This window comes from Bos javanicus, chromosome 2, assembly GCF_032452875.1.
Source record: "Bos javanicus breed banteng chromosome 2, ARS-OSU_banteng_1.0, whole genome shotgun sequence".
Classification (NCBI taxonomy): Eukaryota; Metazoa; Chordata; class Mammalia; order Artiodactyla; family Bovidae; genus Bos; species Bos javanicus.
Window position 1 is genome coordinate 19,498,261 of NC_083869.1, and position 27,691 is coordinate 19,525,951.

General features: G+C 35.8%; 1 protein-coding gene across 7 annotated transcripts in view; it reads right to left on the bottom strand.

Annotated features, from left to right (window-relative positions):
* The window catches only part of AGPS (alkylglycerone phosphate synthase), a 134,168-nt gene that overhangs the window by 85,712 nt on the left and 20,765 nt on the right, over positions 1–27,691 (bottom strand). For 6 of the 7 annotated variants that reach the window (XR_009739801.1, XR_009739797.1, XR_009739807.1 and 3 more), the window contains exons 2-6: positions 15,350–15,439; positions 6,866–6,956; positions 3,982–4,102; positions 3,811–3,885; positions 801–872 (exon numbers count right to left, since the gene is read on the bottom strand). Coding sequence is in view for 4 of the 7 variants with exons in the window: in XM_061434399.1 (XP_061290383.1) it covers positions 801–872; positions 3,811–3,885; positions 3,982–4,102; positions 6,866–6,956; positions 15,350–15,439 (449 nt within the window). In the remaining 3 variants the exon portion in view is untranslated. The remainder of the gene's footprint in view (positions 1–800; positions 873–3,810; positions 3,886–3,981; positions 4,103–6,865; positions 6,957–15,349; positions 15,440–27,691) is intronic. The other variant, XM_061434398.1, reaches the window with a different exon arrangement.

Genomic DNA, 27,691 nt, shown 5'->3' on the forward strand with positions numbered 1-27,691 from the left:
TCATTTGAAATCAGAAAACTATTTCATTAAAAATGGCTCTGTAATGCCTTTTGTTCATGAATTCAACAGGAAGTATCAGCAGAAAAAGGTGTCTGGAACTTATGACGTGTAGGGGTCCCATTTCTATTCCATTAATGGCTGGATGGCATCACCGACTCGATGAACGTGAGTCTGAGTGAACTCTGGGAGTTGGTGATGGACAGGGAGGCGTGGCGTGCTGAGATTCATGGGGTCGCAAAGAGTCAGACACAACTGAGCGACTGAACTGAACTGAACTGAATGCCAATTCAGTCAGTGAAGGCAATCTCCTTTGGCTTGTGGAAGTTGTTAAAACAATATGGTTGATGAATGATCAAAAGAGATTAAATTTGCTTTAAAATGTAAAATAATGTTAATTTTCAGTATTAAAAGATACTATTCATTTGGTCATCACTATACTGGTTGATCTTTTACATATGCATATCCCTCCTCAAAGATTTATGTTGGGTACAGTTAGTCTTTGAAAAAATAATATTCTCTCCATTAAGATAAAGGTTAGAAAGTAATTACTTAAAGAAGGTACATTTTCCTATTTAGGCAGTAAGTCAGAGCTTCAATTAGAATCCATATGGGAAAGAAGCCATGAACTAGGGTAAATCATATCTCAAACAGTTTAGGTAGATCTACTGAGAACAGAAATGAGCAGCATAAGCCAATTTTTCAGGATAACCATATCATAACTATAAGAATACTTTAATACAAAAATATTTAAGATAGAACAACTTTACATCACATTAAAATTTAAAAGGCACAATACCTACCACCAATTGGTATGATACAAAGGTTATATTTGCACGCTAGATTCACAATCTTAACTACATCATCATGACATGCTGTTGAAAAAAGGAAAAATAAATTAATGCGAACATGAAAAAAATCTGGGTAATATTGCAATACAAGGGTCTAAAGTGCAATAAACTTCTTCATTTATTCACTCATGAACACATTAAATCACTATCCTAAAACTATTTTGTATCATTAACTTTTCATTTTTAAATAATTTTATACATTTTGCAGTTTAAATATCTACACAGCATACACACATACATGGTACGTAGATATTCAAACTACAAGATGAGAAACCCACCTCCACTGTGGGGAATACCACATTGTCTCAAATTGCCTTACTGTCTCAAAACTTGCTTTCATGCAAAGAAAAATTAGAACTTTATTACCCAATGGAAATTTACATTAGAGTTTAACAAAGACCTCAGTGAAATGACAACATGTTGGGAAACAAACTTCTTGGAAACTTCCCAAGAACTTCTTATACTGAAAGAGTCAACAGAACAAAATTTTGATTTAGGCACCAATACACTACTCAAACAACTTCCCTGGCGGCTCAGATGGTAAAGCGTCTGTCTACGATGCAGGAGACCCGGGTTCGATCCCTGGGTTGGGAAGATCCCTTGGAGAAGGAAATGGCAATCCACTCCAGTACTATTGCCTGGAAAATCCCATGGACAGAGGAGCCTGGTAGGCTACAGTCCATGGGGTCGCAAAGAGTCAGACACGACTGAGCGACTTCACGTTCACATTCACGCTACTCAAACAGATTATTTGCTTCCTGTGTATGTTAACCTCCTTCCTATCACAAAATTAAAGCACTTTTCCCTCAGATACTCCCTGAAAAGGAAAAAGATCACATCTAAGAACTAAAAGTTCATATATGAGGTAATTTTTTGAAAAATAAAACATTCCATATACTCCTTTTATGGAATCTGAAGAGAAAAATGGATGAGAAGATTAGCAGAACTTTTTACAAGGTAATTATGGCCAGTAAGAAGCAATATACTTATTCTGCTTTAAAATTTCTGCTACAAGAGATGGATATAAGGATTATACATATTAATATAGGGCCTAGTCATCAGTAAGAGCAAAATAACAGCAGAAAGCTCATCCACCTTCCATCCCAAGTCAAATCCCTAAATGAAATTATTTTCTCAAAATTTAATTATTTATATTAAACAACTTGCTTCATTATTTGAACACCATTAGTTTATAGCCCACAAGTTGATATCAACAAAGTACTATTAGTTTGCAGTAATCAATTATCTTAACTAAAAGTTTCTATGTATCTGAATATATCATTGATTGATAATAATTTTATTAAGCTTTCAAATTAGCAAAAAAAATTTTTTATACTGACTTCTTAAAAGGATATGCACATATTAAATGAAGATTTAATCATCAAAAACAAAATTAATCATTAAACCATTCAGGATGATCATATTAAGAATTATATGACCTTCAGTGAACTCTAAAACTCAGCAGTGGCCACAGGACTGGAAAAGGTCAGTTTTCATTCCAATCCCAAAGAAAGGCAATGCCAAAGAATGTTCAAACTACCGCACAATTGCACTCATCTCACACGCAAATAAAGTAATGCTCAAAATTCTCAAAGCCAGGCCTCAGCAATACGTGAACCGTGAACTTCCAGATGTTCAAGCTGGTTTTAGAAAAGGTAGAGGAACCAAAGATCAAATTGCCAACATCCACTGGATCATCAAAAAAGCAAGAGAGTTTCAGAAAAGCATCTATTTCTGGTTTATTGACTATGCCAAAGCCTTTGACTGTGTGGATCACAAGAAACTGTGGAAAATTCTGAAAGACATGGGCATACCAGACCACCTGACCTGCCTCTTGAGAAATCTGTATGCAGGTCAGGAAGCAACAGTTAGAACTGGACATGGAACAACAGAAGGGGTCCAAATACGAAAAGGAGTATGTCAAGGCTGTATATTGTCACCCTGCTTATTTAACTTATATGCAGAGTACATCATGAGAAACGCTGGGCTGGAAGAAGCACAAGCTGGAATCAAGATTGCTGGGAGAAATATCAATAACCTCAGATATGCAGATGACACCACCCTAATGGCAGAAAGTGAAGAAGAACTAAAGAGCCTCTTGATGAAAGTGAAAGAGGAGAGTGAAAAAGTTGGCTTAAAGCTCAACATTCAGAAAACTAAGATCATGGCATCTGGTCCCATCACTTCATGGGAAATAGATGGGGAAACAGTGCAAACACTGGCAGACTTTATTTTGGGGGGCTCCAAAATCACTGCAGATGGTGATTGCAGCCATGAAATTAAAAGATGCTTACTCCTTGGAAGGAAAGTTATGACCAACCTAGACTGCATATTAAAAAGCAGAGATATTACTTTGCCAACAAAGGTCCGTCTAGTCAAGGCTATGGTTTTTCCAGTGGTCATGTATGGATGTGAGAGTTGGACTGTGAAGAAAGCTGAACGCTGCAGAACTGATGCTTTTGAACTGTGGTGTTGGAGAAGACTCTTTGAAAGTCCTTTGGACTGCAAGGAGATCCAACCAGTCCATCCTAAAGGAGATCAGTCCTGGGTGTTCATTCGAAGGACTGATGCTGAGGTTGAAACTCCAATACTTTGGCCACCTCATGTGAAGAGCTGACTCACTGGAAAAGACCCTGATGCTGGGAGGGGTTGGGGGCAGGAAGAGAAGGGGATGACAGAGGATGAGATGGCTGGATGGCATCACTGACTCCATGCGCATGAATTTGGGTGAACTCTGGGAGTTGGTGATGGACAGGGAGGCCTGGCATGCTGCGATTCATGGGTTCACAAAGAGTCAGTCGGACACAATTGAGCGACTGAACTGAACTGAACTGAGACTCTAAAAATATAGCTATCTATATTTTTTACAGCTCATATGTTTAAAAGTACATATTTCCAATACTAAATTTACTTAAATTTTAACAATACTAAATTAAAAATACAAAGAAAAGCAAGAACTTACTTGGCCATAAAACTATATCAGGAATTCTCTGAAACATTCCTTCCCTGAGCAAAAATATCTCATGAAGACAATGACCTGTTTTGTGGTTTAAAAAAGAAAATGTAAAAATATCTTAAAATTAAAGGAAATTTTAAACTTAAAACTAAATAGGATTTATATGAAGTTGCTTACCATGAGCTCTAAATACTCGATCATCTGCTTCTTGTGAATATGAAATATTAGTTTCTTTAAGGTCATGAAGAAAATCTTCACTTACAATAGAAGGAGGTGTATCACTAGGATTTAAGGATGCCTAGAAAATAAAATTGCTTTTTTTTACTTATTTCTAGAAAATAAAAATTTGAAATGTTACAGAGAAGTGACTATAAAACATGAATGTTTTTTAACATATGAACTAGGACAGAAGCATAGAAAAATAATGAATAATACATATGGAAACCAACTCTGTGAGAATAACCAATTAAAAATGGTCTGAAAAACCACATTCTGTAACATAAGTTATAAGAACCTTATGTTTTCTCTTTTGCTTCAATGTCCCATCTTTTCATTATTTCTAAAGTCTACAATTAAGGGGGATTCCCTGGCAGTCCAGTGGTTAAGACTCCAAGCTTTCACTGCAGGGGGCAGAGGTTCAATCCTTGATCAGAGAACTAATAAGTAAGATCCCCTATGCCACATGGTGTGGTCAAAAACAAATAAATATAATAAAAATAAAGATTACAATTAAGAAGATAGAAAAGTCTCAAATCTTCAATTTTAAACTAGGGAGACTCGGATATAGATAACTTCTGCATTATCTACATTTCATCTTAGATAAAATTTATCATTTCAGAATGATCAGCAAAAAGCCTCTCAATAAGAAGTAAACCCATTTTTACAGGCCTGCTTTAAAACTAACAACATAAACTTGATACTTAATTTCAACTAACAAGTATTCAACTTTAAAACTATGTGACATTGGCTCACTCAACTTTTTTGAGCCTTGGTTTCTTCAACTATTAAATGAGATTATCGCCATCAAATTTATACAACTGACATAAGAAAGGAGAGTTAAATGTGTAATTTTTGTGAAAAGCACCTATTATCATGCCTAGCATATAGGATGGAGAAGGCAATGGCACCCCACTCCAGTACTCTTGCCTGGAAAATTCCATGGACGGAGGAGCCTGGTAGGTGGCAGTCCATGGGGTCGCTAAGAGTCAGACACGACTCGGTGACTTCACTTTCACTTTTCACTTTCATGCATTGGAGAAGGAAATGGCAACCCACACCAGTGTTCTTGCCTGGAGAATCCCAGGGACGGGGGAGCCTGGTGGGCTGCCATCTGTGGGGTTGCACAGAGTCGGACATGACTGAAGCGACTTAGCAGCAGCAGCAGCATATAGGAAGAGTTCTACAAATGGCTATCCAAATCAAATCTGTTATGTTAATAAAGCTATGGTACAGTATTTGGAAAAACTAAAATATAAGAATATGTAAAGAAAAATATTTACATAGCCCTTAAATATCTTATTAGTGTTCTATATTTAATATTCAATTATATAATAAATATTTCTTGCACATGTGCTATAGGGCCCTAGTGATACAGCAGTGAGTTAAACCCAAAAAACTGACCTCATGGAATTAACCTATAGTGGAAAGAAATGACCAAAAGAACCCTGATAAAACATACGGATTACTAATTTTAAGTTCCTGAAAATTGAAATGGCTTAAAACAGAAAAATAGAAGTGCATGTAAAACTGGTAAAATTTACGAATGTGATACATAGATTGTATCAGTTTAAAAAAACAAGTAAAACAAATAGTCAAAACACAGAAAGAGAAGATGGTTATTTTGAGACATTAGTATGCCATCTTCTCAGCCAGCCAGCTCTCTTAACAAAGTCGCATTCCTTGCCTCAAAAAACAAAACAAAACAAACAAACAAACAGAAAAAATTAAGGAAATAGAAGAGATTTTTTTAAAAGCAAGGTTAAAAGAATTTGGTTTGGGAGAGGTAGGAATTAGATGTTTAGTCTAATTAAGTACAAGAATAAAATGTAACTGTGGACTTATAAATAAACAAAATAAGCACTCACTGAATATCTACAGTGCTTAATAATATGTTGAATATAGTGGATGCGAAGTGAAGTCGCTCAGTCGTGTCCGACTCTTTGTGACCCCATGGACTGTAGCCTACGAGGTTCCTCCATCCATGGGATTTTCCAGGTGAGAATACTGGAGTGGGTTGCCATTTCCTTCTCCAGGAGATTTTCCCGACCCAGGGATTGAACCCAGGTCTCCCGCACTGTAGGCAGATGCTTTACCATCTGAGCCACCAGGGAAGTCTCTGAATATAGTAGATAATATAGTATAAATTATAGCCTCTGCACTTATGGAAGTTATACACAAAGGGATATACAGAATACTATACCATAGTAAGTAATAAATAATAAACATTATCATTATATAAAGAAATGCTATTTCATTAGCTTAATACAGTTTAAAGGTTTTTAACCCCCCTTTCAGAAAAGTGATACAAGAGCAAACTAAAATTCTCTATCACTCATATCTTAATCAAAATTCTATTTTTAATCTTTAAATATTTTAAATGTTTTGATAATAATATTACATTTTTATTTTAAATTATTCTATATAAATCCTAGATTACTGTCAGTTCATTACAAAATGTAAAAACAACAGCAACTTATATTTTGGTAATAAAGTCCTCGCACAGAATTCATTCATTTGAACTTCACTACTACTCGTGACACATATAACTGACACTTATGACTCTCATTTCTCCTATTAAGATAACTGAGGCTCACAGAGTTTAAAAGTTTGAGATAAATCTCAGGATAAATGCTGAGATTAGGCTCTACATCTGTGATGCTAAAAAACAAACAAATAAAAAATACCCCTAGAAAGTCTAACAAGGCCAATCAAACTAACAAAAAGAACAAATATATTAAAGCAACTGTAACATATTACAAAGATAAGTTTAATTAATTTGGGATTAACCACATATATATACACACTCAATTAAGAATATTATTAATTGTTTTTATTCACTTACTTTAGAGGTAGTTTTATGCTCCACATTTACTCCAAGGGTATTTTGGATCCACTCTCTAAAAGTTGGCAATGACATGCCACTAAGAGGGTACCTAAGGTAAAAAGAAGTAAAACATTAGAGCAAAGTATATTCATGTAAATTCAAATCTTAGATTCTGTTTCTAGCAAAGGTCAAGTAGTTGCTATCAAACCAACCCTCCCACATATAATGATAAGCTCTGGACAAAAACAAAAAAAAACCTAATTATTTGAGGACAGTATAGATAGTCCAATGATAGGCAAAAATAGCGGGTAAGAAGAAAAGAGCACCACAGAAGTTTACAGTTTCAACAGGTTTTAGCTAAAAGGGAAAGCTCCAGCACACAGAGTACCACAGAAAGAATAAAGAATGCAAGAATGCAAAAACTCTATAGTATTCCTGGCTTAAACCACTGGATGGTGTTTGCAGTGAACACAGCATCTGGGAAGAGCACAGAAAAATCACGCAAATCCAGGAGTAGTTAGAGAGGGACTTGTAAATAAACTCTGTCCAAATGTCTGGCTGACCTTGAATAACAAGTGTATGGAGCAGACTCTAAGCAGCCCAGTGAAGCTTAAAATAACTGAATATATAATTCAGCTGCTCACCATCACAGAAGTAAACCTGAGGTAAGTCAAGTTAACTTCTTGGTTTAAAAACAACAAAAAAACCTTTACAGACAAATGTAACAGAATACAGACTTTCCTCAACATATCAGTAACAACGTCCAAGATACATTTCAAAATTATTAGACATAAACAACCAACAAAGTGTTATCCATAATTAAGAGAAAAGGCAATCAATAAGAAACCCCAAGATGATCCAAAATATTGGAAATAGCACACAAGCATTTGAAAACAGCTGCTGCTGCTGCTGCTAAGTCGCTTCAGTTGTGTCCAACTCTGTGCAATCCCACAGACAACATCCTACCAGGCTCCCCTGTCCCTGGGATTTTCCAGGCAAGAACACTGGAGTGGGTTGCCATTTCCTTCTCCAGTGCATGAAAGTGAAAAGTGAAAGTGAAGCTGCTCAGTTGTGACGACTCTTAGCAACCCCATGGACTGCAGCCTACCAGGCTCCTCCGTCCATGGGATTTTCCAGGCAAGAGTACTGGAGTGGGGTGCCATTGCCTCTTCCCTTGAAAACAGCTATAACCACACTAAAGGACAAAAGGGAAAATATGTTACCAGTGAATAAGAGAAAATAAATCTCAGCAGAGAAATAGAAATTATTTTTAAAAAACAAAAATTCTACAATTAAAATTGAAATAAAAATTCATTGGAGGAACTCAAGAACAGACTGGAGATGTCAGTGAACTTACAGTTAGAGCAATAAAATATATATAATCTAAACAACAAAGAAAATAGAAAAAATTAATGGAGCTGTAGGGACCTGTGGAACAATAGAAAAATAGTAACATGCATATAAATGGAGACCCAAGAACACGAGGAAAAGGAATTTTTAAAAAAGTATTTGAAGAAATAATAACAGAAAGTATCCAAATCTGATGAAAGACGTGAGTTTAGAAATTAAAGAAAGTCAGAGAACTCTAGAAGATAAATGCAGAGGCACATTGCAGTCAAATTGCAAGTTAAAAAACAAAGAGAAAAAGAAAAAGACATTAAAAAGTAGAGACATTACTTTGCCAACAAAGGTCCATCTAGTCAAGGCTATGGTTTTTCCAGTAGTCATGTATGGATGTGAGAGTTGGACTGTGAAGAAAGCTGAGTGCTGAAGAATTGATGCTTTCGAACTGTGGTGTTGGAGAAGACTCCTGAGAGTCCTTTGGACTGCAAGGAGATCCAACCAGTCCATTCTGAAGGAGATCAGACCTGGGTGTTCTTTGGAAGGAATGATGCTAAAGCTGAAACTCCAGTACTTTGGCCACCTCATGTGAAGAGCTCACTCATTGGAAAAAGACTCTGATGCTGGGAGGGATTGGGGGCAGGAGGAAAAGGGGACGACAGAGGATGAGATGGCTGGATGGCATTACCAAGTCGATGGACATGAGTTTGAGTGAACTCCGGGAGTTGGTGATGGACAGGGAGGCCTGGCGTGCTGCAATTCATGGGGTCGCAAAGAGTCGGACTGACTGAGCGACTGAACTGAACTGAGAGAAAAATGACATACTACACATAATGTAATAACAAAGTTATGACTGACTTCTCATCAGAAAGTCCAGAAAAAAAAAGAAAGCCCAGAAAACTATTGAACAACATTTTTCAAGTGCTGAAAGGAAAAGAATGCCAACTTAGAATTTTATATCTGGTAAAAGGTATCTTTCAAGAACAAAAGTAAAACAAAGAGCTCTTCAGATGAAAACGAAGAGAACTAAGAGCCAGCACACCTACACTACAAGAAATGCCAGAGGAACCTGTATAGGCCGAAGGGCAGTGTAACACTAAATGAACTGTTCACAATGGAATAAGTAAGGACTGAAAGAGTAAATACGTGAGCAAATATAACTGACTATTCTTCTTGATTTCAGTGATAGTACTATAAATCATATCATGATGTGACAACCATAAAAAGAACAGGGAATAGTAAATAAACCAGATTTGGAAGGTGCTTGTATTTTATATAAAGTGCTACAAAACATTTAAAACACACAAAAGAACTCTACAGAGCAGGAACAATATGGAAAGAAGTAGATCTGCTACTCAAATTTTGTTTCCTCTTATCCTCTAACCCAAATTCTATTTAAATAAGTTTATATGAATCATAAACATTATTTCATATACACAAGAAGTCCTAAACTGTATATATATATAAGAATGATGCAGAAAACTCAAGTGCTTAGAGGGGGACCTTTTCACTTTTAGAAATATTTATCAGAGATGGCAAAATATTAAGTGCTAGAAATAAAGAGATAAATATCCACCATCCAATCTCAGGGTTAGGGTTAGGTTTAGGGTTTAGTGGTTGGGGTTAGGATTAGGGTAGTAAAGAAGGTTGATATGCAAATAATAATAGTCCAATGTGCTATAAAGCAGTAATAAAATAACCCTCAGAACAAACCAAAACAAATTTCAAAATGTTTATTTTTAAATGGCCAAATTTTCATTTTAGTAAACAAGTCTTATCATGTGCCAGGTATTGTTCTAAGTTTGTTATGTATATTAACTTATGATAATGTTATAAAGTTGATATTACTCCATTTTGTAAAAAAAGAAAGACATTAACGCACAGAGACATTACATAATTTAAGAGGCTCAGTTCAGTTCAGTTCAGTCGCTCAGTCATGTCTGACTTTTTGTGACCCCATGGACTGTAGCACGCCAGGCTTCCCTGTCCATCACCAACTCCTAGATCTTGCTAAAACTCATGTCCATCCAGTTGGTGATGCCATTCAACCTTCTCATTCTCTGTTTTCTCCTCCTCCTGCCTTTAATCTTTCCCAGCATCAGGGTCTTTAAATGAGTCAGTTCTTCACATCAGGTGGCTAAAGTACTGGAGTCTCAGCTTCAGCATCAGTCCTTCCTGTGAATATTCATGATTAATTCACTTCAGGGTAGACTGGTTGAATCTCCTTACAGTCCAAGGGACTCTCAAGAGTCTTCCCCAACACCACAGTTCAAAAGCATCAATTCTTCTGTGCTTAGCTTTCTTTATAGTCCAACTCTCACATCCATACATGACTACTGGAAAATCCATAGCTTTAACTAGACTGATCTTTTTCAGCAAAGTAATGTCTCTGCTTTTTAATATGCTATCTAGGTTGGTCATAGCTTTTCTTCCAAGGAGCAGGCATCTTTTAATTTCATGGCTGCAGTCACCATCTGCAGTGATTTTAGAGACCAAGAGAATAAAGCCTGTCACTGTTTCTATTGTTTCCCCATCTATCTGCTGTGAAGTGATGGGACTGGATGTCATGATCTTCATTTTTTGGATGTTTAGTTTTAAGTCAGCTTTTTCACTCTCCTCTTTCACCTTCATCAAGAGGCTCTTTATTTAGTACCTCTTCACTTTCTGCCATAAGGGTGGTGTCATCTGCATGTCTGAAGTTATTAATATTTCTCCTGGCAATCTTGATTCCACTTGTGCTTCATCCAGACTGGCATTTCACATGACATACTCTGCATGTACGTTAAATACACAAGGTGACAATATACAGCCTTGACAGACTCCTTTCTCAATTTGGAACCAGTCCATTGTTTCATGTCTGATTCTAACTGTTGCTTCTTGACCTTCATACAGGTTTCTCAGGAAGTGGGCAAGGTGATCTGGTATTCCCATTCTTTAAGAATTTTCCACAGTTTGTTATGATCCACATAGTCAAAGGCTTTAGTGTAATCAATGAAGCAGAAGTAGATGTATTTCTAACTCTCTTGCTTTTTCTATGATCCAACAGATGTTTGCAACTTGATCTCTGGTTCCTCTGCCTTTTCTAAATACATCTTGAACATCTGGAAGTTCTCAGTTCACATATTACTGAAGCCTAGCTTGGAGAATTTTGAGCATTACTCTGCTAGCATGTAAGATGAGTGAAATTGTGCAGTAGTTTGAGCATTTTTTGGCATTGCCTTTCTTTGGGATTGGAATGAAAACTGACCTTTTCCAGTTCTGTGGCCACTGCTGAGTTTTCCAAATTTCCTGGCACATTGAGTGCAGCACTTCAATGGGATCATCTTTCAGGATTTGAAACAGTTCAGCTGAAACTCCATTACCTCCACTAGTTTTGTTCGTAGTTGTGTTTCTTAAGGTCTACTTGATTTCGCACTCCAGGATATCTGGCTCTAGGTGAGTGATCACACCAACATGGTTATCTGGGTCATTATCTTTTTGGTATAGTTCTTCTGGGTATTCTTGCTACCTCTTCTTAATATCTTCTGCTTCTGTTAGGTCTGTCCTTTATTGTGCCATCTTTGCATGAAATATTCCCATGGTATCTCTAATTCTCTTGAAGAGATCTCTAGTCTTCCCCATTCTATTATTTTCCTCTATTTCTTTGCATTGATCACATGCAAAGACTTTCTTATCTCTCTGTGCTATTCTTTGAAACTCTGCATTCAGAATAGATCTTTACCATGACTGATAATTGGTTTGAAAAGTTTAAGAAATGATTTTTGTTGTAAAATATAAGGTGAGATCAATTTACCACCTTTTCTTAAGATCAAAGTAGACTATATTATAGAAGATACAGAACCAGAGCAAACTTTCAAGACCAATGAAATCATTCTATAATGGAAAGAAAACTCTGTGGACACAAATATCCAAGAAGGAAGTGCACATCAAGATTTAACGTGACTACAGTGGTTTGAGACTTCATAATTCTACCATTTGACTTTCCCTCTGAGGCCTCTCACATGTGAACATTGAGCCCACAATCAACAGTGGCTTTTTTTCTTTTCCTTCTACTCAAAGTTAAAACTGACCAAAGTTATTGGCTTTTTACTCTGCTGGAACAAACTATCTTATGTTTACATACTGGTTTAAATTGTTATTTATGTGCAAATTGTCAAAATGTAAATTAAATATAAATGTTCACACTTTAGAAAAAAAAAGATTTAATGTGACTAAAGACAAAGTAACTCTCACTCTGGGGCAGTGCACAGAAGCAGCAGAATATTAGTAGATGCAACCATCTATCCTGAGACCTAGAGTTCCACAACTGCTAACCAATTTTAAAACTTTTTATAATGAAATAAAACTTTAAAAATTATGCTACTAAAAATACAAAGTGCAGGAAACCCAAACAAATTCTCTCTATTTAATCCCTAACTTATGCTTTGAAAGCTCCAATTAATGTATAACCACTTTTAAAGTCAAAGAATAATGACATCTTTCAAAATTTTTAGTTTATAGAAATCTATAGCATTAGCTCTGAAGTATTGCTTTCTGCTGCTTAAACTCAGGAGGACTCAATTCATCTGTATCTAGAAATAATAAGAACGGCAAGATTATAAATCTACAGGATTATAAACTGTCAAATTACAAATCTGTTCAGAAAATAGACTGTGTTCAGGGAAAATCTTCTTATTTTCCCCTGACATCTATGAAAGCTTATAATTGCTTCTAAATTAATGGCTGGGTTTGAAATGCCAAAGTTAACCTCCCCAAAATATATACAGACAACCAACCACATTTACTTTTTCTACCCTTTTAATGTTCTTGGATCAGAAATAGAGGAACCCCCATAAATTTTCATTGGGAGTCAGTTTCTGGCACCTATGGATTTCCCTTTCTTTTTTCCAGCTCTGTTATCTTTCTTTCTTGTGGTATTTTATCCATGTTTTCTATGTGGTTATAGAAGGCAACCCTGGAGAAAGAAATGGCAACCCACTCCAGTACTCTTGCCTGGAAAATTCCATGGATGGAGAGTCTGGTAGACTACAGTCCATGTGGTCACAAAGAGTTGGATACGACTGAGCGACTTCACTTACTTATAGAAGGCAAAGGGTCAGTCCACTACAATGCCAGAATAAAAGTCTTCACAAAGAATTTTTAAAACTGGCCTTACAATCTAATATTATTAATACAAATTGGTGAACTGATACTGTGAATACTCAACCTTTCCAGTCAGAAATTTCACTTTCTCTTTTAGGTAAATCACAACCTTCTTATGATTCTGTCCTTTACCCCCACTCTGGAACAACAGGAACTTTAGTCATAGAGTATCTTTTTACAATATGACTAACTCTACTGTAGCAGTGTATAGAGTGTAGAAGGCTCCTATAAAGTGATTCCAGAGACTGGAAAGAGAATAAGATCAATACAATGGATAGTATGATATTTTATTAGCACAGTATAACAGAAATAGCACAAGAATGAACCTTAAAAGCACTTCAGTTTTAATCACAATTTCCCACTGCACAGGTGACCTCAAGTAAGGTGTTTAACCTCCCTCATCCACAATCTCCTAATTATTTCTAAGAATACATCACTACCCACTTAGGGTTATTTTAAGATAACTCAATAGGAACTCAATAAATAATAGCTATTGTTATCTTAAAGAACATTTGTAAATGTTTTCTAATTAAAAAAATATTAACCATTATCCCTAGGAGACTAGACTAGAGAAAGCTATGATTCAATTCAATCCTGTTTATTATCCTGTCTGTGATAAAGTAATGGTGGGAATTGAGTATTATTCAGTTATTTGGTTTTAGTTATTAAATAATTTATGCAGCACATATTTAACCCTCCAGCATTTAAATTCCATCTTCATGTTCACAGAATTACCCTTTGCATAGTGGGTAGCTCAGTGAGAAGCAAAGGTTACCTGTGCAGGCTCTGCCAGTCAGATGTACTCTTGTTTTCTTCCTTCTCCCTCACTGGACTTGGACTCAGGAGGCAACAGTGCAAAAGAAATGAAGCCTTTATGGAATCATTCTGCTTGGAAGGGCAGCAGCACTCTTCCAAAGTCCAAAGTCAACAGAAGAATTCTCTAATTCTACTACAACCTGAACAAAACTTTCTCTCATGATGACTGAATTCCCTCTGCTTTGAATTTATGCTCTCCAAACAATATATAAATTACAAATTTTGCTTTCTATATATCTTAAGATCAGAAAAGGCAATAATAAGTGTTCTACACTCTGAAAAAGAAATAATCTAATCATAAATGAATGCACCGGGGCTCTAATTTTTTTCTAATATCTTATGAGTGTTGCACATATGTCGGCCACATGTAACCTGATCCTTTCTGGAAAAACTGGCAAGTCAAGTGTCAGAACACCCAAAATAAAAGCCAGATCCTAAACAATGGGTATAAGGGTTCATACAGTAAGGTATAAACAGTTGTGACACTTTCTGTGATTAATCATTCACTTAACATATATACACTGCTAACATAAACCACTAGAAAGCCACACTACTCCACAGAAAACAGGAGGTTTATGCTTTCAATGGTGCTGGGCACAAAGTGCCTATCTGCTCCTCACATAGAGCGAAGATGCTATGCCTTCAACACCCAAAGATAGAAAAATGAAGGTAATATCTGAGAAGAGAGGAAGTTGGTTTTTCTAAGTTGAAAAGATTCACTCCCCTCCCCCCAAAGATTTTGTAAAGCCATCTCTACATGACAAGTTTCTACTGTATTAGACATTATTCTACTGAAAATATAAACACTCAATCTTTAGATCCTGATTCAAAATACCTATAAAATGACATCTTTGACAATTAGAGAAACGGAATGTGAAATGGATAACCAGGTATTATAAAATTTCTGTTATACTGAGGAGTATGATAACAGTATTATATAATTGGTTTTACCAGGTCCTTTTAAGGGATATATATATATATAGATGTTTAGAAGGGACATGACAATGTCAGAATTTGATACACAAAAGAAAAAGAAAAGCATTTATTACAAAGTATTAGTCACTTTTAAACCTAGGGAGAAGCCATTATATTATCTGCTCTACTTTTATGTATGTCTATTATTTAATGTTACATTTGTTATTTATGTTTAAAATTTTTCATAGATATTTAAATAAAAGGAACAAAACAGAATAAACCAGTTACCTTTTCCCAGTCAACTCAATTTGTCCTTTCTTATTGAAGATGAACTTGGAATCATTATATCCCCATCCATTCCATTTCATAACTTCTTGCCTAATAAGCAGAAAAATATATGAGATCTATGCTAAACATCTCAAAACTGAACAGTGCATCACTGACTATTAACTTCCACAATCATTTAATAGAAGACCTTATTCTACTAATATTATGTTGCCTTAAATAAAACAAATATATTAAAAATGTCTGTGCATGAATATTTCTAAATATAGAATCACTGATGGTCAGCACCTGCTTCCTAAAGAGCTACAGCCACTAAATTTAATGCATAAAAAGGAAAAAGGAAGAAAGAAGAATGGAAAAAAATTTTTAAGAGTACACATATGCTTCATTCTGTACATGTTATTGAGTTTGCATTATATAATGGTCTATATGTAATTTCCCATTCAAATTTCACTTGAACAGGAAACAAATTTCTGCATAAATTAGAAAAATCACAATTATCAATCTTCTGTTAGAATAAAAAATACCAATTTACAAAGTCATTTTCATCAAAATCAATGACTCACCCATCCAATTTTACACATTACAAAAGAAGTAGACAGGCCTGGACCCATGTAGAACACAATAAGCAACCACACTGAAGTACTATATCAGCATTAATACATATTTTAGCATGGTACTGTAGTACACTTGGGTCACTGAAATAAACTAATGGTGAATCTTCTTATTGCAAATTCAGCGATGCAGTTTATGATGAAAATAGCTGAAGAAAACTCTTGTCTATGAATAAAGTTACTTGCTTCATTAAAATTTCAAAATACATCACAGGAAAAAAATCTATGTGTGGTGATGAATGTTAACTAGATTTATTATGGTGATAAATTCACAATATATACAAATACTGAAACACTATGCTGTATACTTAAAACCAGTATAATGTTACATGTCATGTTTACTTCAATTTTTTTTAAATTTCAAAATAAACAATGATGTACTATTAAAGAGTATCCTAATTCTCCATAATTCTCAAGGAAGAAAATGACAGCTGACAAGCAAATCTTTTATTATAATCATAATTCTTTTCCTGATTCAAAGGCTTTTCAAACAAGTAGAATGCTAACACAATACAACTGAACCAAATACAGTCATTAATAGTGTATGAAATTCCTATCTGTACATAAAATTAAGAAAAGAAGCTAGGAATACGATCTTTAAAATTATAACTGCTATCAATAAAAACTATAGTCACTATACAAAAACAAACTGTTCAAAAACATATGCTTTGTTTTCAAAAACATCTTAAACAGTATCAAATCCAGATATTAGATTTGCAGATGTGCCTGTTATAAACTACCACTCAATATTTTCTTCTTATTTCACAATTCTACCCCACAGTAGAGACAGGTTTTGCAAGACAGCTCTTGGAAAAAAATCTCTACAGAAAGATCTACTGTCATATGACTAATACACACTCGTTTTCTTAAGTTTATACAATGTAAAAACAGATTAGGTAATCATTCACTTTGCCTTTTTTAATGATTGCATTCTCTTCACTTCTCTTCATTTTTATGAATATAACTTAGCTAGTATTTTTATATTTCCATAAGAGAATATGGAGATTTTAGCTACATCTTTACTTAATATTTTATAATGTGTGCATAAATTTTTATATATGAAATGATTTTATTAGTGAATTTAAACATTTGCCAGGAAATCACGCTATAAAATAGTAGTTTGGTATTACACAAAATAAATGCAAAAAGAGCAATATAGTCATTTTGCCTTGATATTACAATCATTAGCCATGGGAAATTATTTCACTACAGATCATGGATTTGGCATGTTTACACAGCTTAACAATGAACATCATTTTCCTTAAAAATTATACTTAGAATTTAAAAAACTTATCCCCAGATGGCCTCAAAGTAAAAAGCTAAATGTGATTACATGTGTTCACTCTTAACACTTCACAAGAAAAATTAATCGAGGTAAGCAGGAAATATCTCTTGCTGTATACTGAGAAATGAAGACATACTCAAGAGTCTGGAAATGAAATTCTCAGTTGGGTAATATCCTAAAGAACTTCTAAGCTTTCAACTATAGGCTAAGGTACCTTTTTCTCTTTTTTTCATTTCAATCAGAAATTCTACCTATGATATAGGCGTACCATATTCATACCAATTTTTGGAGGCTTCCCACAAGTTGAAATAAAGGCATTAGTAATGCATTTGTGCCAAAAAAAAATACAAGCCTATGTTGCTAAAATACTATATAATTAAAATCTATGTTAGCTCAAAACCAATCTTCTATTATTTTCAAAGTATTCCACATGTTAAATAAAAAGTAGGCAAATTTCCTAGGCTTCTGATTTTAAACTTTTACACATATGTCCTTTCAAATGATTAATATTTCCTAAGACACTTACACACAACTATGAGTACCTTAAACTTTAAAATAACTTCTTATGTAGAAGAATGTATTGAGAACACTGAAGGCCATTACAGTATTAACATTTTAAAAATTAAAGCAAAACTTTACATAGTCATAGAATTCGAAAACTACAAAGGTCCTTAGAAACTATCGAGTTCAAGTGCCTATTTCTCAGATAAAGAAATGTGAGCCCCATGGAACATACTCCAGGACAGATCACATCTTGGGTCACAAATCAAACTTTAGTAAATTTAAGAAAATTGAAATCATATCCAGCATCTTCTCTGACCACAACACTATGCAACTAGGTATCAATTACAAGAAAAAAACTGTAAGAAACACAAACACATGAAGATTAGACAACACATTTCTAAATAACCAACAGGTCACTGAAGAGATCAAAAGGGAAATAAAAAATTTTCTAGAAACAAATGACAATGAAAACATGACAACTCAAAACCTATGGGATGCAGCAAAAGCAGTTCTAAGGAGGTTTATAGCAATACAATCCTACCTCAAGAAACAAGAAAAACATCGAACAGACAACCCAACTTTACACGTAAAACAACTGGAAAAAGAAGAACAAAAAAACCCCAAAATTAGTAGAAGGAAAGAAATTTTAAAGATCTGAGCAGAAATAAATTAAAAAGAAATGAAAGAAATAATAGTAAAAATTAATAAAACTAAAAGCTGGTTCTTTGAGGAGATAAAATTGACAAGCCTTTAGCCAGACTCATCAAGAAAAAAAGAGAGAAGAATCAAATCAACAAAATTAGAAATGAAAAAGGGGAGGTTACAATGGACAATGGAGAAATACAAAGGGTTATAAGAGACTATTATGAACAACAATATGGCAATAAAATGGATAACCTGGAAGAAATGGACAGAGTCTAGAAAAGTTCAATCTTAGAAAAGTTAGAACTTGAACTTAGAAAAGTTCAAGACTGAACCAGGAAGAAACAGAAATTATGAACAATCCAATTACAAGCACTGAAATTGAAGCTGTGATCAAAAATCTCCCAAAAAACAAAAGCCCAGGACCAGATGAATTCACAGGAGAATTCTATCAAACATTTAGAGAGAGCTAAAAAACATCTATTTCTGATTTATTGACTATGCCAAAGCCTTTGACTGTGTGGATCACAAGAAACTGGAAAATTCTGAAAGAGATGGGAATACCAGACCACCTGATCTGCCTCTTGAGAAATCTATATGCAGGTCAGGAAGCAACAGTTAGAACTGGACATGGAACAACAGACTGGTTCCAAATAGGAAAAAGAGTACGTCAAGGCTGTATATTGCCACCCTGCTTATTTAACTTCTATGCAGAGTACATCATGAGAAACGCTGGACTGGAAGAAGCACAAGCTGGAATCAAGATTGCTGGGAGAAATATCAATAACCTCAGATATGTAGATGACACCACCCTTATGGCAGAAAGTGAAGAGGAACTAAAAAGCCTCTTGATGAAAGTGAAAGTGGAGAGTGAAAAAGTTGGCTTAAAGCTCAACATTCAGAAAACGAAGATCATGGCATCTGGTCCCATCACTTCACGGCAAATAGATGGGGAAACAGTGGAAACAGTGGCAGACTTTATTTTTTTGGGCTCCAAAATCACTGCAGATGGTCATAAAATTAAAAGACAATTACTCCTTGGAAGGAAAGTTATGACCAACCTAGATAACATATTCAAAAGCAGAGACATTACTTTGCCAACAAAGGTCCGTCTAGTCAAGGCTATGGTTTTTCCTGTGGTCATATATGGATGTGAGAGTTGGACTGTGAAGAAAGCTGAGTGCTGAAGAATTGATGCTTTTGAACTGTGGTGTTGGAGAAGACTCTTGAGAGTCCCTTGGACTGCAGGGAGATCCAACCAGTCCATTCTGAAGGAGACCAGTCCTGGGTGTTCATTTGAAGGACTGATGCTGAGGCTGAAACTCCAATATTTTGGCCACCTCATGCGAAGAGTTGACTCATTGGAAAAGACCCTGATGATGGGAGGGATTGGGGGCAGGACAACAGAGGATGACATGGCTGGATGGCATCACCAACTTGATGGACATGAGTTGTGGTAAATTCCAGGAGTTGCTGATGGACAGGGAGGCCTGGCCATACTGCGATTCATGGGGTCGCAAAGAGTTGGACACGAGTGAGCGACTGAACTGAACTCAATGCCTATCCTTCTAAAACTCTTTCAAAAAATTGCAGAGAAAGGAACACTTCCAAACTCATTCTACGAGGCCACCATCACCCTGATACCAAAACCAGACAAAGACAACACAAAAAAAGAAAACTACAGGCCAACATCACTGATGAACATACATGCAAAAATCCTCAACAAAATTTTAGCAAACAGAATTCAGCAACTCATCAGAAAGCTCATATACCATGATCAAGCTGGATTTATTCCAGGAATGCAAGGATTCTTCAATATATGCAAATCAAGCAATATGATACACTATATTAACAAATTGAAAGATAAAAACTATATTGTCATCTAACTAGATGCAGAAAAAGCCTTTGACAAAATTCAGCACCCATTTATGATTAAAATTCTTAAAAAAATGGGCACAGAAGGAACCTACCTCAACATAGTAAAGGCCATATATGATAAGCCTACAGCAAACATTATTCTCAATGGTGAAACACTGAAAGCATTTCCCCTAAGATCAGGAACAAGACAAGGGTGTCCACTTTCACCACCATTATTCAACATAGTTCTGGAAGTCCTAGCTACAGCAATCAGAGAAGAAAAAGAAATAAAAAGGAATCCATGTCAGAAAAGAAGAAGTAAAGTTCTCACTGTTTGCAGATGACATGATACTGTACATAGAAAACCCTAAAGATAGTATCAGAAAATTACTAGAGCTAATCAGTGACTTTAGCAAAGTTGTGGGATACAAAATCAATATTCAGAAATCATTTGCATTTCTATATACTAACAATGAAAAAATCAGAAAAAGAAATTCAGGAATCAATCCCATTCACCACTGCAACAAAAAGAATTAAATATCTAGGAATAAACTTACCTAAGGAGACAGAAGAACTGTACACAGAAAATTATGACACTGATGAAAGAAATCAAAGATGACATAAACAGATGGAGAGATATGCCATGTTCCAGGGTAGGAAGAATCAATATTGTGAAAATGACTACACTACCATATGTAATCTACAGATTCAATGCAATCCCTATCGAATTACCAATGGCATATTTCACAGAACTAGAACAAAAAATTTCACAATTCATATGGAAACACAAAAGACCCCAAATAGCCAAAGCAGTCTTGAGAAAGAAGAATGGAGCTGGAGGAATCAAGCTGCCTGACTTCAGGTTATACTACAAAGCTACAGTCATCAAGACAGTATGGTACTGGCACAAAAACAGAAATACAGACCAATGGAACAAGATAGAAAACCCAGAAATAAACCCATGCACCTCCGGGTACCTTATTTTTGACAAAGGAGGCAAGAATATACAATAAGGCAAAGACAGCCTCTTCAATAAATGATGCTGGGAAAACTGGACAGCTACATTTAAAGGAATGAAATTAGAACACTTTCTAACACCAAACACAAAGATAAACTCAAAATGGATTAAAGACTTAAATATAAGACCAGAAACTATAAAACTCTTAAGAGGAAAACACAGGCAGAACACTCGATGACATAAATCAAAGCAAGATCCTCAATGACCCATCTCCTAGAGTAACAGAAATAAAAACAAAAGTAAACAAGTGGGACCTGATTAAACTTAAAAGCTTTTGCACAGCAAAGGAAACTATAAGCAAGGTGAAAAGACAATCCTCAGAATGGGAAATAGCAAATGAACAACCAACAAAGGATTAATTTCCAAAATATACAAGCAGTTCATACAACTCAATGCCAGAAAAACAAACAACCCAATCAAAAAGTGGGAAAAAGACTTAGACTTTTTCCCAAAGACATACAGATGGCTAACAAACACAGGAAAAGATGCTCAAGATCACTCATTATTAGAGAAATGCAAATCAAAACTACAATGGGTAATCACCTCACAACAGTCTGAATGGCCCTCCTTAAAAAATCTACAAACAATAAATGCTGGAAACGGTGTGGAATGCTCTTGCACTGTTGGTGGGAATGTAAACTGATACAGCCACTATGGAAGACGGTATGGAGACTCCTTTAAAAATTAGGAATAAAACCACCACTGCTGCTGCTGCTAAGTTGCTTCAGTTGTGTCTGACTCTGTGCGACCCCATAGACGGCAGCCCACCAGGCTTCCCCATCCCTGAGATTCTCCAGGCAAGAACATTGGAGTGGGTTGCCATTTCCTTCTCCAATGCATGAAAGTGAAAAGTGAAAGTGAAATCACTCAGTTGTGTCCGACTCTAGCGACCCCATGGACTGCAGCCCACCAGGCTCCTCCGTCCATGGGATTTTCTAGGCAAAAGTACTGGAGTGGGGTGCCATTGCCTTCTCCGAAAACCACCACATGACCCAGCAATCCCACCCCTAGGCATATACCCTGAGGAAACCAAAACTGAAAAAGACACATGCATACCATTGTTCATTGCAGCTCTATTTACAACAGCTAGAACATGGAGGCAACCTAGATGCCCATCGACAGATGAATGGATAAAGAAGCTATGGTGCATACACACAATGGAATACTACTCAGCCATAAAAAGGACTGCATTTGATTCTGTTCTGATGAGGTGGATTAACCTAGAACCTATTATACAGAGTGAAGAGAGTCAGAAAGAGAAAGATAAATATTATATTCTAATGCACATATATGGAATCTAGAAAAATGGTACTGAAGAATTTATTTACAGGGCAGCAATGGAGAAACATATATGGACATGGGGAGAGGGTGAGATATATGGAAAGAGTAACACAGAAACTTACATTACCATATGTAAAATAGATAGCCAACAGGAATTTGCTTTATGGCTTGGGAAACTCAAACAGGGGCTCTGTATCAATCTAGAGGGGTGGGATGGGGCAGGAGATGGGAGGGAGGTTCAAAAGGGAGGGGACAAATGTATGCCTCTGGCTGATTCATGTTGAGGTTTGACAGAAAACAACAAAATTCTGTAAAGCAATTATCCTTCAATAAAAAAATAAATTTAAAAATAATGCGTGCCCAGAGAAGAGCTCATGATTACACAGCTACGTTAACTGTGAGCACCAGAAAGTGAACTCTCAGTCCTGTCATGCTTCCTCTTCAGGCATGTAATATTTGAAAACTACTAAGTCATGCTCTCAGGTAACCAAAATGGTTTAAAGGAAACTCTTCTTCATCACATTAACATTTTTCTAAATACTATTACATGTTATTATTATAGTCATTCTTCTGCATTTGACCTAAAGGAAAACATTTTAAAAATCAAGGAATCTGGTTGTATTAGTACACCCAATGACTTACAGTCTCTTTATCTACTGGGATAATGAATTCTGCCATTCAGAATAATGACTCCAAAGCACTAAAAAACTGAAATGGATAATGATCAAAGAATCTTCAACTTTCCGTAAGATTCAAATAATTCAATTCTCAACTAACCACAGAGATTAATTAATCAGACTGATCTCTCAGACTTGCCAATTTTTAGAGCTAACTACAAATTTAATGTCTTCAAAATATAAGACCTCCCTCTTTCTGCCAAGAAAAAAGAAAACCTGGATCAATTTTACTACACACACACACACACACACACACACACACACACACACAAATCCAATGTTTTACACATTGATATATGGGACCATAGTGCTTCCCAGGTGGCACAGTGGTAAAAAAATCTGCCTGCCAGTGCAAGAGATGTCAAAGACACAGGTTTGATCCTTGGGTTGAAAAGATCCCCTGGAGAAGGAAATGGCAACCCACTTCAATATTCTTGCCTGGAAAACTGCCTGGACAGAGAAGCCTGGTGGACTACAATCCACAGGGTCACACACAATCGAAGATGACTGAGCACAAACACACAGATCTGACCACGGTATCAAACAGTGAAATAGCACAGTATTAGCTGGATTAACAAAAGAAAAAGGAGACACTGAAATACCATCACACGCACACAAGGTGGCAGTGTTCTCCCATGCTGCACATACTCAGTGGCCTGCGCTTCCAAATGCTGTTTTTGCAAAATTTTTAACTGAAATTTAGGGTTAGCATTATCTTTGTCAAAACCATACAACTCCTTCTCAAAATGGGAAGTTTTCGTTTTTAAGTCTCTGTATAAACATAGATTAATAGTAACATCACTATTTCTCTATTAGTGATAAATTGAAAGAATCTTGATATAAATGTATATTTCCTATCATTAGTATTTCTAATCATGATAGTTTTCATTGGAAAATATGCTTTGAGCTATTTTTATTACATGTAAGCAACAACAAAAAAAGTTCAGCTAGCTTGATAACTAAAAATATATACATATATATTTCCAATATAACTCCAATAGTCAAAATTCTAATACAAGATTCTTTACTGCTCAGTTCAGATAAAAACCAAAATTTTCCCTATATTTTCTAACTTAAACAATGAGAAAAACATCATATGATATCACTTTTGAAAAATAAAAACTAAAGTATGAAACTTAAGCCCCAATGCTGAATTTCTAACTAACCAAGCTCAGGATCAGTTAAATTCAAATCAATTCCACATGTATTATAATATTAAGACGTTAAAAGTTTTTTTTAGTCTTTCAAGGTTATTTTTATACTAGTTAAAATCCTTACCTGGTAATGTGTTTAATTATTTTAAAACCCAAATAATCCAAAGAAAATCATGAAAGTGAAGTAAAAGATAAGTGTTGAGAAAGATACCAAGATTTAATAAATATTTCCCTGAAAAGATATGCTACCAAAAAAACCTATAAATGAAACATATTCCTACTAGCTTCTCTTTTTTTTAATAAAAATCAGAAATTATTTCATTCATGCAAGTTCAGTACATGATACAATTGGTTGATGAATATTCCTACTTTACACAGGATCTATATTCGGTGTAGGTTAAGATTATCTGTAACCTTTATTTTTTATTCCTAGTAGGTTTTATTTTAAAAAATTGAAGCTGAGGTCCCATTAAAAATATAAAGGCCTAATGAGGGGAGAAATCTGCAGAACACCATTTACCTGTAAATTTAATTTAAAATGTATATGATTTACAACACATTTAAAATCATGTTAATATTTAGTCTACAAGTCCTACAAAATTATTTCTAAAAACTCAATAGCAAAACACCCATACAACTATTTACGATGCTTATTGTCTAGATCTAAGAGTGCAACTAATCCCCTTTCAAATGTTGCTGCTGCTAAGTCGCTTCAGTCATGTCTGACTGTGAGATCCCATAGAGGGCAGCCCACCAGGCTCCTCTGTCCCTGGGACTCTCCAGGCAAGAATACTGGAGTGGGTTGCTATTTCCTTCTCCCCCCATTCAAATAATTATTAATCTAAGTAGCTTAGCTATATGGAGAAGAAAATGGCAACCCACTCCAGTATTCTTGCCTGAAGAATCCCACAGACAGAGAAGCCTGGTGGGCTGCCGTCTATGGGGTTGCACAGAGTCAGACAGAGCTGAAGTGACTTAGCAGCAGCAGCTTAGCTATAAGTATAATAATTTATGTACTATAAAATGCAAGCCCCTTTACAAAAAAGAACTGTTAATTCACTAAGTCATATCGACTCTTTGTGACCCCATGGACTGTAGACCCCAGGCTCCTCTGTCCATGGGATTTCCCAGGCAAGAATACTGGAGTGGGTTGCCATTTCTTTCTCCAGGGGATCTACCTCACCCAGGGATCGAACCCAGGTCTCCTGCATTGGCAGGAGGATTCTTTACCGCTGAGCCACCAGGAAAAAAACCACAAAAAAGAACAGAAAAAATCAAAGAGAAAATGTAGGTAACCACCACTTAATTTACACTGCTACAAATCTCCCAGTTCTAAGACTGTTAAAAAAATTTAACTTAAAAAGATAAATGCCATCAGACTTTGAAAGCCTAATACTGTCAAATACCTGAACCACAAAATATTTCCTCTTGCCCTGATATAAAACTCATTAACTCTTCTAACTATGCTTCTATTTCCTACAGAGAAAAACTGGCCTACTGAAGTGGCCAGGAGGCTTGACAATTTTTTCATCATGAGTTCTCTACTGGCACTTCAACTTTTGGTCACTAGTGAAGGAAGTTAACACAAGTCAAACTATCTAAGTACAATTAATTCTGGGACCCTAAGAAGATCAGGTTTCTGAACAGGTCAACAAGATAACAGTGCGTTCTCCTTGCAAAGCCTGGATATTATCATGCAACCCTTTGAACTTCAATATGAATTTCAATCTTCCTATAATATACCCTAAATTAAAACTTTACCTGCCATAATAAAAATCTGGCCCCTCCATGTAATGAGTCAGTTTTATAACTTTAGCCTGTGTGATAGTGTAAATGGGATTAAGATTTTGGACACAGGAAGTTGTCAGCAAGAACATGGAAAAGAGGAACTAGTAAGCATTACTGGTAAACCACTCCATAGAGCAATGATGTGCTAACTTTTTGTATGTAATGTCATTTTCATGGCTCAGCTATACAACCCCTGGGTATACTTTGGGGAGGAATTCACACATAGTTTCATCAGGAAACATGTGTGATATAGTCTCCAGAGTATTATTTATAAGAATAGCTGGAGGCAACCACTGGCAAAATGAGTGAGTAGTAAGTAAATGCCCTGAAATATTGAGTTGGCCAGAAAGTCTGTTCAGTTTTTCCTGTACGATACTAATGGAAAAACCTGAACGAACCTTTTGGCCAACCCAATACTATGCAGCAATGAGAAGCAGAGAGGTACACAGATACACTCAATATATACAGAAATATGAAGGTTTTTTTAACAGTAGTGAATGCAAAAGGAGAAACAATATGATCTATAGCATAACACCATTTAGGCAAATTAAAAATACACACACTAAATAATGCTACATATTTTATAAAACATATATACACATATTTAAGAATATTCAAGAGTACCCGTGGGAAAGGGGAGATGGGATTAGAAATCAGAGACTGAGGAAATAAAGATAAGAGTTCTCACAATTGTTCATAGGCAAATGCCATGAACTTAAAAAGTGTGATTGCCACAACTCTGAACCTGAAGCAAATACGTAGCTCAATCCTTTGAGTCTCAGTGCAGTTCTCTATGTTCCAAGAAAATAATCCTTCCTTTGACATACATACAGAAATTCCATGATGGTTCATTATAAAACTCATTGCTGGTTTACTTAGCAATCTCTACAAGTTGCAGTTTTCTTTTTAAATGACAGAATTCCATTACAAATGAGTCAGCATCAAATATACAGCAAATCACATACATATTTAATTTCCTACAGTCAACTCTTTTTTTATATAAAGTTTGCAAGACTCTGGTACTGTGAAGCAACTTTTTAAGACCTGAATTCAAAGGCCAAAAGTTAATGTCCCTAATGTCCAATTCCTATTATACTCGATATAAATTAATGAATAGAGGAAAAAGAAATATACAGTTGTGGGGGAAATCCTTAGAGGCACAAAGAGGCCTGGGGTAAATAAAGCAAGGCCAGGGTCACCCCTCGAGCGAACCTGGATTCATTATTCATTGCAGTCTACTTGGATATGTTTCCTTACCCCCACACTTGTCTTGTTCAGTTCAGTTCAGTTCAGTCGCTCAGTCGTGTCCAACTCTTCGCAACCCCATGAATTGCAGCACGCCAGGCCTCCCTGTCCATCACCAACTCCTGGAGTGTACTCAAACTCACGTCCATCGAGTCAGTGATGCCATCCAACCATCTCATCCTCTGTCGTCCCCTTTTCCTCCTGCCCCCAATCCCTCCCAGCATCACAGTCTTTTCCAATGAGTCAACTCTTTGCATGAGGTGGCCAAAGTACTGGAGTG